At 43.9% G+C, this 12,285-nt stretch overlaps 1 protein-coding gene across 1 annotated transcript in view; it reads left to right on the top strand.

The window, feature by feature from the left end:
* ADORA1 (adenosine A1 receptor) overlaps positions 1-10,081 on the top strand; it is a 61,207-nt gene extending 51,126 nt beyond the window's left edge. Inside the window, exon 3 of the mRNA XM_082226984.1 lies at positions 9,108-10,081. Within this exon, the coding sequence (XP_082083110.1) occupies positions 9,108-9,756 (649 nt within the window). The 3' untranslated portion in view covers positions 9,757-10,081. The remainder of the gene's footprint in view (positions 1-9,107) is intronic.
* The last annotated feature ends 2,204 nt before the right edge of the window (positions 10,082-12,285 follow it).

The raw sequence follows: 12,285 nt of genomic DNA, 5'->3' as shown, positions 1-12,285 counted from the left end.
TTGTCAGGGGCTGTTTCAAGACTGTGGGATTACAGCATCAAACAAACTCTGCATTCTAAACCATCTTTAAGTTTTATTTAGGACTCTCTCCCTCTGTGACTGCTGTCTCCTCTGGTCAGAGGAAGTCACTAGCATTCTTAAGTGATTCCTGGTTCCTCACAGGATGTGCAATGCACTCAAGCTGCATCTAGTGTCTCTTTCAAGTTGTTTCAGGGGCAGGGCATTTAACAGAATTCTCAGAACCTCACTAAAGCTCACCTGTTAAACCTTGCCTATTGAATTCAGACTCCACACAGATGTTGGCAGCTTAAACTAATTTATTTACAGGGCGATATACAGCTCTCCTTTGGCAGGGCTCTTAACATAAGCCTGCAGCAGGGTTCCTCTTTAGGCTGAGGGGAGTGGCAAGTATGGTGGCTAAAGGTAAAGGGACCCCTGACCATTAGGTCCAGTCGTGACTGACTCTGGGGTTGCGGCGCTCATTTCGCTTTATTGGCCAAGGGAGCCAGCGTACAGCTTCCGGGTCATGTGGCCAGCATGACTAAGCCGCTTCTGGTGAACCAGAGCAGCGCATGGAAACGCCATTTACCTTCCCCCCGGAGCGGTACCTATTTATCTACTTGCACTTTGATGTGCTTTCAAACTGCTAGCTTGGCAGGAGCAGGGACCGAGCACCGGGAGCTCACCCCGTCGCGGGGATTCGAACCGCCGACCTTCTGATCGGCAAGTCCTAGGCTTTGTGGTTTAACCCACAGCGCCGCCCGCATCTAGGTTATCCTTTAAAGAAACCAGGGCAGTTACGTCACTATGCCTCAATACAATCATTAAGCCATAGTTCCCACTATCTTTTTCCTTTCTTTTCTTAATGACATCACCTGTTCAGTGTTTAAACAGCATGAAAAAGATACCAAGCGCTGTGCAGCTATCGTTTCAGTGAAGAGGATGGGTAAAATAAACCAGCAATTTCACTTTTATTAAACTGGGACTGGGAACAAACACCCAGGTCTAACTTAAACTGCTCAATGTTCTATACAAAGCGCCATAGTTTCAAGAACTTTGTGGATAATTGCCTGAGCTTCCGTGTCTGCTGGGCATCCAGGAGACTTTTCAGATCACAAGCAAGGACAGGAAGAGAGTAAGAAGCAGAAGCCGAAATGGAGCAAGATCAAAGAGCTTTTGTTGAGGGATTTTCAAAGTCTTCGATTCTGCCTCTGGAATAATAAATTCAAGGAGCTGCATTTTAGATTCGCCCTTAAGCTCCCACTTATTTTGCTTCATTTTGTTGATAAGCTTGGCATTTTTCACAGATGTTGGGAAGCTGCAGTATGAATTTCTATGCTGGGCCAGCATCCTGTTTGCCTCTTTTAGGCTTGCAAGTGCTTCAGGAAGATGCACACAGCAGGGCAAGAAAGTGAAAACCACCCACTTTTGTGACAGCCAAGCAAATGGTATTCAGAAATATACTATCTTTGAGCCCAGAGTCTTTATTCATTGTAGCTAGTAGCCACAATAAGTCAATCTTCCATGCAGGAGTGCCATGCTCCCCACTCCTCTCGCAGTTTTGGCATACAGTACTCGGTTTACTTATCTACATCATTTCCTACAGAAACAATTGTGCTCAAAGCGGTTCAACATAAAAAAGTCTAAATACAGTAGCCACAATAACAATATGTTAGAAAAAGTATAATACCACTACAAAAAACCTACAAAATAAACCATTAACAGCTCATTTAACATATATCAAAATTTAAGTGGGCATAAAGATCACCCGTTTTCAATTACCTCACATCCAAAAGTATCTCCAAAAGCTGATAACCACACACACACACACACACACACACACACACACAATCTTTTATGACAACCTCAAAAGCTGGAAAGTTCCCTAAGAATTCTTCTGCAAGCAGCTTCCTCAGGGCTGGAGGGTAAGGCACAGACAGAAACAGTCATCCCCTGATAGCAAAAAGAGTCTCTCTTCTCCCACAATTTAATAAACTTCTTTATTTTAGCTCCAAGCTGTTCGAGCATTTATTTGTTTCCACTTTTAGAAGTGGGTTTTATTTGTATCATTTTTTTAAATGAAGGGTTTTACTGCTTCTATGCTGCAAGTCACTTTGAAATTCAAAGAAAGAGGGTCATAAATATTTGAGGAAAAGAAAGAATAACATTATTCATAGCGAAGAGGAGCGGATCTGCCCCTGAGTTATTTTTGTGCTGGTCTTATCTTGAAACTCCTGACAAGCAGTTTTACTAGTTAACTCCATTGATAAATTGCAAGAGACAAGTCACTGAATGTAGCCAGGGCCCCTGTACATGAAGGATTTGTATTACTGTAAGTGCATTTACTCTTTCTGCTCATAACACTGGTAGGTGTCAAGAGAGTGACTGTACTGCAATAAAGCTTGCTGGTTAAATTAAATTCTTCAGATCTTTGCTGGAGGCCTCCTCCTGGTGTCTCTGCTAAAGTTATGCAGATGACAACCATGGAGGGGATTTCTAATCCCCTGAGCAGGTAGATACCTGCCTTTTCATCTGTCATCTTGAAAATATAGCTACACTACTGGGTGAGTTGTATCTAGAAATCATGGCCCCAGGTGTAGAAGCTGCTCTAGCCTTCCTATATGACAAGGATGAAGAACCCTAGATGTTGTTGGACACCAACTTCATCAGCCCCAGTCAGCATCACCAGTGGTCAGGGATGATGGGAACTGAAGTGCAGTAACACCGGGAGGCTTACATGTCCCGCTCCCACCTGCTCTATGAGTACCATGCATTGACTTGTGGTGAGGGGGAAGCATTTTGCACATGCTCAGAAACACCATCTTCTTTCCTATTGCTTCACGTCTTCGAGACCAGAGTTCTTGCAGAGCAATGAAGTTCTGGGTGTGATCCAACGTGGATGAAAACCCTCATGTCACTGACAGTCACCTCTCCTGGTCCTTTGTCCCACATGCAGACAAAAATAACAAGTTCTGTTTTGGAAAATTTCAAACGCATTAAAAGGATTGACAGCGGGATTGCGTTATCCCTAGCTGTGAATCTCCAAGCTTGAAGCACAATGGAATTTATGCTTACTAACAGCTTGGCTTCAGGAGGGAATAAATCTGTTGCGTGAATCAGGTGACTCGGCTTGCTGAAACTTCAAAGACACTTAGGGATGTGATTGTTGTGAAGAGGCAGGCTGCTCATTTAGCAAAAGTGCGCCTCATACGAGTGTCTGATCTTCAGAAGCTCCATGGCAACGGCTCCGCTGAGATTTGTTGAAATAAATTCTCTTTCTCGCTTCCATGGGTGAAATTACTTCTGTACGTGAGGCAGTGACAAATGTCCAACCTCAATTATTATTATTTTCCCCAAATCTTAACACAATTTTCAGGTAATCTCTTAAACTGGAAAACCAGCTCTTGTTTTGTGTGTGTGTGTTCAGGTAATTTTGTTTTGTTTTGAAGCACTCTACTTGGCTGTCCTGAGGATTCAAATAGTTATTTCCATTAGAAATATTTTGTGTTCCATTCCATTTTGTGAAGTGGGCTTTAGCTTGTGAAAGCTCAGGCCACGTTAGTCTGAATTGCCACAAGATCAGGTGTGACTGGTGACCAGTGGGACTGGTAGGACAAAAAGCAGGAAGGCCACCAGTAGGTGGAGCCACCGCTGCCTTGGCTCTTTGCCTTCCTCTTCTGAGGTTTCCATATGGGCTTCTCCAGCTGGAGCCTCCTACCACTCCCCATTATCCAGCCAGTCTCTGACACTGAGGGCAGACTGGGATTGATGGGGCAATGCCCTGTTCTCCTTAATAGAGCAACCTCTGCTGGGGAAATTGCTCCTTACTGCATCTCCTTTCCCACCGTATCGGAAATAATGTTTCTTATTACTCTTTTATGAGGCACCTACTCTGTTTCCTAATCATTTAAGAAATGGTCTTCTTCATTTATGAAGATGTTGTGATGGTACTTCTCTGCGGTGTGCCTTTGTGGTCTGGATGCATAGTGTATGAAAGGATCGATGGGCATCTAAGCTGACAGAAGCCTATGAGGCATGGAAGTTCCCTGGCCACAATCCAGCACATGAATAAGTGGTTTAAGTGCCGCTGCTTACTTTGATCTGAACTGTAGATGTGTACGTTATCCACTCTAGAGCTGAAAAATGCACCAGCTGAAAAATGTTTCCACATAATATTTCTTCTCATTCTCTACAAGCACTGTAAAACCACTCATTGCCTTACTACCACAATTTTTGGTCATTTTATGCAGTCTCCCTTGAGTGCCCAGTATGAACCCTCCACCATCATTCTGTCCATTTGCTTGTAAACCTTTGACCCCAAACAACTACAATACAAGTGGGACACAAACTAAGCAGCAGAGAGAAGAGGTTTAGTTCCACTCCATTTAAGACAGAAAGAGACCACAAGGGCAAATATAATGTTCTGGCTTTACAGAAGCAGCTGTGGTCTAACAAGCAGAACCTACAGGCAGAATTTACTACTACTTTGCCATGTTATGAAAATGTGGACTCTACTTTTTTTCAGGACATGAAAGCACTGCTTGCACAAAATCAAGCTTACGCTTTTTAAACAGAGTAAATATATAGGGTTTTTCAAAGTACAGATATATTTCTGAAAATCTGTGGGGTTGTATCCAACTAAGTTGTGCTCCAAGCAGATTCACTGAAATTAAAATGCCTGTTACTCATGCTCATTCATTTTAATGGGTCTCCTCTGAGTGTCTGACCTCCCCTTGCAAAAGCCTAGGTATATCCTTACTGAGAGCAAATTTTCACATGTAAGGTTCTGAGCAAGGGAGGACATGGGTCCCAAATCCTAACAGATGCCAGCCCTTGTCAGATGCAAGCAATCTTTGCGCATGAGACAAATGTTATGTCCTCTTGTTTTCTCTAGTTGGAATGGGATATTGTTTGTTACCCTGTGTGCTGGGCTGACACTCCATGTTGCAGATTTATTTTCTGTAGCCTCATGATCAAAGGTTAAACATCTCAATTCCTGGGGATTTTGGCACTGCCTGCATCTCTCCTCATTAGCCCTGATGCGTTCCTACTGGAGCATTGCCACTCGCTTCTCCTGCCTCCCAAATGATGCTTGCAAAGGATGTTAATAACCTTCCTTGGGCACAGTGTGTTTAGAGTACTGGTCACTCATCATCTCAACGTTCCAGCCATTAAATGTAGGAGTGTAGTGCATCTATGGTAGACCTCTATTTCAGGGTTTTATGGGTTTGGGATGGACAAAAGTCATTTCAGAGTCCAGTTCAAACGGCTGGTATTAACCTATAAAGACACATAGGGCTTTACATTCTTTCCTCTTCTGACATGAGCCTACCTGGACCCTGAGGTCATCACTGGCAGCTTTGAGAATTATTCAGTGGGTGTGGGGGGGTGATAAAAGATCATTTCCAGCTGCTGCCCTCTGTTTGTGGCATTCTCCCACAAGTGAGGCTCATCTGGTACCAACACTAACAAATTTTCTGTGTCAGGTAAAGATGTCTGTATTCTTCCAGATATTTGTTGCTTGATATTATTTGGTTTTGCTGAGCTGGAACAATAGTTCCAGTAATGATTATCTGAACCTTCGGAAGGAGTCATTATCATCACCCATAATGTGGTCTCACTGTCACCTCCAGACATTGCAGATTAAGCTGGTATCCTTTGCTTTCATACTCTTGTTAATCATGCAAATTAAAATAACCACTCTGCAGATAATCAAGCATTGGAAGAAAAGAGGGGAATGTAAAAATTACACTACCCTTTTGTTAATGGAATTGTTGCGATTAAAGTATTGTGTAGCAGAAACAAGCTGCACTTACTATCTTGAATGTGAACCTCCCAGGTTGCATCTAATTTGTGTTCCATTTTTGAGTCACTTAAGGTGATTAGAGTCCTCTGGATAGTGGCTGTCAAAGCAGAACAGATCTCTGGCTTTCTGTACACTTGGACATTCTCACTGCTTTGAGCCTGACACTTTTACAAAATGAGGGTTCCTTTGGTCTACCCTTCACTTGCCAGCACATTAGAGATGATTAGTCTTCCATGAAGCACTGGCCTTGGGCGGAACGAAGGTTGTTGCTGTTGCTGTTGTTGCTTTACTCTGCCCCCTGAGCACCCCCTGACTGTTTCCCCTATGAGATCATCCTCCGACTCAGCAGGATAAACTAGCACTCCCTTTATATAAGCAACGTCAATGAAAACGACAAAGTAATTGCTCTGTGTCACCCTATTATTGCTGCATTAGATTTGCCAGCACATTGCATTGTGGGAATTTAATTTTCTCAGAAAATGATATGGCATCATCACACAAACTTAATTGTCAGCCTATCTCTAAACAGGAATGGGCAAATGGAAGGATGATATTCTTTGGTTGACCTTTGGTGGCACTCCGAAGTGGTTGAGTGAGGCAGCCGCCTCATGCTATCTAATGGTAGAGCCATTCCTGTTACGGGTAGTATTTGTTTTTTAGTGCACACAATTCAAGCAGTGCTCTGGCAATGCACAAAATTTGAAGTATTCTAATTATCAAGTATAAGTGCAGAGAATATTCTCTCTGTGTGCTTTCTTCTCTTGTATAGGTATGAATGATGCTTGTTTATAATAAATTACTTTTTAAAAAGAACAACTGTTTAACCACTTCTTTACTATCTGCTTGCTTTAGGGAAAACCCAGATTTATTGCATTTTGACTGCAAATTGATTTTTAATACAAGGATTCCATTTGTTCTGAATTTCTTCAGGACTTCTGTAGGCCTCTCATATTATTCCCATGATACAGATTGCAACTGGCCTTACGCCACTCACTTCATGGCTCAGATGAGATTCAAAGTGGGGGCCTTCAAAACCTGTGCTGTTTTCACTCCTTGGCTCACTACAAAACCAATTCACCTATCGACTTTAGGGTCAAATACAGGGAAACACATATAGTAAAATGTGACTTTGCTGCTAGGACACTCTTCGTACAATTTATGATGGATGCAGTTTGGGAGTCAATGTGGTGTAGTGGTTACAGTGGTGGACTAGGACCAGGGAGACACAGGTTCAACTCCCCCCACCCCTTAGCCATGAAGTTCACTGGGTAACCTTGGGGCAGTCAATGTCTATCAGACTAACCTACTTGTGAGGATAAAATCAGGAAAGGGGAGAATTGTATGCTACCTTGAGTTCCTTGAATGAAAGGCGAGGTATAATTCATCTCACTAAGGAAGAGTCAGCCTGTTTGTGACAACAGATTCTTTTTGCTCTGAAAGGAGAGCTGAATTATTCCCTGCATACTTTTCCTATTGCTGCTTGTCTTGTAAGAACACAGGCAGCTGCTGGTGTTGACCTATAAAGCCTTACATGGCTCAGGACCTCAATACCTTAAGGACCACCTCTCCCTATACAAAGCAACACGGACCCTGCTCTTGTCATCCGAGGCTCTTCTCTACATCTCCCTCTCCCTGAAAAGTTTGGACAGTGACAACACAAGAATGGGACTTTTCTCGGTTTTAGGTGGAAGTCGCAAACTATACCTACAAAGGAGGAATGGATTTGTAAACTAAATGAATATTTAATTTTGGCAAAATTAACTGCTATAATAAGAAATCAGTCGAATCAAAAATTTAAAAAGGAGTGGAAATGCTTTGATGAATATATGGCAAAATATTGCTCAAAAAAAGATACACTAATATGCCTAGATTAAAATGTGAAGTACTGGAGGGAAGAAAAATTAGTAAGGAAAGATAATAAGAATATATAGATGATTTGAGAAGATTGTAGAATGCAAAGATTATTGTAAATTGTATAATGTGGAGGAAATCGAGGGGGGCAGAGGGAAGTAGGAGGAAGGAGAAAAGAATAATATAATGGATTAAGGAAATATAAATGTAAATGTATGGCGGGATGGGGAGGAAATGGTGTTGGCTTTGGTACATCTGTATATGTGAAAGCCAATAAATAAATAAATAATTTTTTTTAAAAAAGAAAACAGGACTTTTCTGTGGTGGCCTGTGGAACGCTCTCCCCATAGAGGCTCGCCTGGCGCCATCAAAACATGTCTTTAGATGCCAGGCAAAAAAGTTATCCAGGCCTATGGTTATTAAATAACATATGGCCTGTAAAAGTGTTGGGGAGAGAACTGTTAGCAAGAGGAATGTCAGTATGCATTATACCATGTTTTTATGATGTTCTTATAATTGCTGTTTTGCAATGTGTTTCTAATGTTGTACACCGCCTTGAGATCTTTTGATAAATACAAATTGGTATACAAAACGGTATATAAATTGAATAAATAATAGTAACAAATAATAATAATAAATGCCAGGTAAGACTAAATTGTCCATCTTATTACCCCAGTATTGTCTGCTCAGAGTGGCAGTGACTCTCCAGGGTCTCAAGCAGACTAAGGTCTTTGCATTTGCTTGTAGCTTATGTTTACTTCTGCATGCAAACCATCTACACACAGTGGCGTAGTGTGGGGGGTGCCAGGGGTGCCGGCCGCACCGGGCGCAACATCTGGGGGGGCGCTCGCTGCCTCCGGAGTCGCCGAAGAGCCTCGGGCGCAGGCTGTAGCGGAGCCGCATGTCTCGCGGAACCGACGAGCTGTGCGTGCGCCCGGGCTGAAGGCGGCAGGCAGGCAGCGGCTCTCAGCCCCACGCGTCAGGGCCGTGGAGGACGCGCCAGGCAGCCCCTCCTCACAGCCCCGCCTCCGCCGGTGCTGCTGCAGCTGCTGGGCCGTTGCATTTTCCTCGCCTCTCTGCCCCCCTCCTCCTCCGGGCAAGTGGCGTCGTTTGGGCGGCAGCACCAGCGGCAACTCGCAGGTTAGGGGGTAGGGGGGGCGCAAATTACTTGCCTTGCCCCGGGTTAGGGGGCGCAAATTATTTGTGTTGCCCCGGGTGCTGACAACTCACGCTACGCCACTGTCTACACACCAACACTTCATTATGTCCCCTGTCCAAACGTTGTGAGAGCTGAACTGCGTTGCCACTTGACTGTCTGAAGAAGTGTTCATGCACACGAAAACTCATACTAATATCAAACTTAGTTGGTCTTTAAGGTGCTACTGGAAGGATTTTTTTTTATTTTGCCTGTTAAAGACCTTAATACATATTTTGTTTGTTATTTCTGCAGCTACAAGAGTGTGGTGACTCCTAAGCGTGCTGGAATCGCTATTGCTTGCTGCTGGCTGGTTTCCCTGCTCGTCGGGCTGACCCCTATGTTTGGCTGGAACAACTTGAACGAAATGCAGAAGAGGGCGAACGCCAGTCAGCTGACGAACACCAGTCAGTCAGAGTTCACTGTCAGTTGCCAGTTTGAGAACGTTATCAGCATGGAGTACATGGTCTACTTCAACTTCTTCGTATGGGTATTGCCTCCGTTGCTCATCATGCTCATCATCTACCTGGAAGTGTTCAAGATCATCCGCAAGCAGCTTAATAAAAAGGTCGCCTCCTGCTCGACAGATCCAGAGAAGTATTATGGGAAGGAGCTGCAAATCGCCAAATCTCTTGCCCTCGTCCTCTTCCTGTTTGCTGTGAGCTGGCTGCCTCTGCACACTCTTAACTGTATCAGCTTTTTCTACCCATCGTGCAAGACCCACAGCAGCCTCACCTACATTGCAATATTTCTTACGCATGGGAACTCTGCCATGAACCCCATCGTCTATGCCTTCAGGATTAGAAAATTCAGGACCACGTTCCTGCAGATCTGGAACCATTATTTTTACTGCAAAGGGGACAAGCACATGAACAATATTGATAACACTGACATTGCCATCTAGGAGTCGTCTGGTGCCAGGCTGGCCTGCAGCCTTCAAGCCACATGGGGTGCTCTATAAACATCCCTTTCATTGTCCAAATGGCCAAGTTGGCTTCATCTCCATTATACGCAAGGCCTGCTCCTGGGCAGAGCAGAGCAGACAAAGCCCAGAGCCAATCAAGGGCGTTATTTATTACTACTAGTAATATTCATTTTACCATCTGGTATTCTAGGAGCTGTTCTTTCCCCTCCCATTTTTTGGAAGAAAGGTGACACTTATAATTATGCATTTAAAGGGGGACTATGCCAACAGAATGTATATTTCATTCCAATAAAGAGGAAACGAATCTCTGTGGTTTAATTAATGGGGAGTTGTACTCACTATGGAATTTAATATTATCATTGGTAGCAGTCATCTTAATTGCATTTATGAGTTGCCTCTGCAAAAAAACAAGAACCAGCTCTGGACAACTTACAGGTTTAAAACAAATACACAACATACAATTTAACATATACAGGGTTGTATCTAACGGTATCACACAGCTCAGCCAATGATAAAGTGAAAAGGGACAGAAGCAATTTTCAGTGATTCTACCTCCTTGCTGCAGGCCCCATATCCTTAAATCTGGGGACTGGCATAGATAGTTCTCTAACCAAGCACAGCCAGGACTTAACAGGAAAAAAGCAGCCGCTGCCATGATCATAATGCTGAATCTGTGTTCAAACCCTACTGCAATTAATGAACATTTATTAGAATTATGGTGAGGCAGCAGGTTAACTTCTACATTTGTCACAGGGGATTGTTTTGTATGTCCTGACAACAATTTCATTTAATGGTTTCAGCAGTACGGCTGCCTCATGTGGTCTTGTTCTGCTGACCCATAGGCCAACGTAGCTTATTTCTACAAAATGAAAGAACAACACCTCACAGAGCGTGATATCAGTGCAAGCTGGCTTGTGTGTATTGAATTGCTTCTTGCTGGAAATAAATGTTCCTGGCTTCAGAGCGCAGATTCAATCTTGCTGTTTGAGGTACAGCCTGAGTTCAGATGCAAGTTGGAAGAGCCTCCTTTCCCTCTCTCTGCAAGTACATGCCCTGCTGTGCCCCAGAGGCACGAAATGAATGCAAGAAAGAAATCAAATAAATAGGTTACTTGGTGAATAAACACACATACGTGACCAGTCCCCTGAACCTGCTATGTAAGTTGGTGATTTGGAGAGGCCTCAGGGACACCAGCACACTTTGCAGGTATGGGGGTACCCTGAAAAACAAGCAAGGGCTCCAAAGCTGAAATTAACCAGGTACCATAGGATGCTTAATGAGCTTGCATACATTGTGGACCCAAATAGCTCAAGTTTCTGTGTTGGTCAAAAGTAAACTAACACTTGCAAGTGTTATAGCACTACATTCCCAAACATCCCTTTTATTGAATTGTTCCCATGTTATTCCAGGTTATATGGCTGCATTTTTTCCATAAAGCAGCATGTCTGTCAGATGTGCCAACTTGAATAAAATATGGGGGGGGGGTCTGGTAAGCCCCACCCCCATAATGATCACATGACTCAGCACACACACGCGCGCGCACACACCCCATTTGAATGGAAATGCCCATCAACTTTGGAAGGGTCTGTTCTCCTCAAATATTTTAGGCCTTAGGGTGGGTGTAAAGGGACCACAGTCCCTAAGAGTTGGCTCCTACGATGTCTGTTGAGGTGGCTAAAATGAAATTGCCAAAGAGAGCAAAACGGATAAAGCCTACATCAAATGAATTAGGCTGATACTGATAAGCATGAAAATATTATAGCAAACCTAACAGAAGACTACTGTTTCTTATGTCTTATTAACCCACAGTAAACCAACCTAAAAGTAGGTATCAACTTGTAAAAATGGAAATGGATATTCAGCCATACTTCGGGTTGAATACGCTTCAGGTTGAGCGCTTTCGGGTTGCACTCTGCAGTGACCCGGAAGTAACGGAACACGTTACTTCCGTGTTTCACCGCTTGCACATGCACAGTCAAAATGATGTCATGCACATGCGTGGAAGCGGTGAATCGCAACCCGCGCACGTGCAGATGCGCAGTCGCAGGTTGCGTTCACTTCAGGATGCAAACAGGGCTCTGGAACGGATCCTGTTCACATCCTGAGGGGCCACTGTATCTGCTTTGAAAAGCTAAGTCAGGCTTGAATTTCTGAGCTGGCTAGAAGAAGCCTCCTGGCTCTTGTTTTGCACAGGATGTGGGGGTGGGAAAAGTACACTGGATTACCTGGTCATCTTTTGCCCTGCAGAGGGCTGAGGAGTGGGGTTGCAAAGGAGGGAACGGGATGGCCTATGACTAGGGATGGATGAATCTGCCAATTTTGGCTTCTCTCAAGAGGCAGCCCAGGCAAATGAAGGACCAGGTGGTTCCCTACCCTTTCCTGCAACACTCTCTCCCAGAAGAATGCGAGAAATGAAGTTGATAGAGAAGCAGCAGCAGCTTTCATGCAGGTGTAGTTTCCAGCTAGGTGCGTACAACCCGCCAGGTTTTACATGAACTGGTGGGTGGG

The sequence above is a fragment of the Podarcis vaucheri genome (assembly GCF_965113315.1).
Source record: "Podarcis vaucheri genome assembly, chromosome: 6".
Classification (NCBI taxonomy): Eukaryota; Metazoa; Chordata; class Lepidosauria; order Squamata; family Lacertidae; genus Podarcis; species Podarcis vaucheri.
Note: the sequence above shows the minus strand (reverse complement) of the source record. Positions and strands in the feature narration are given on the sequence as shown.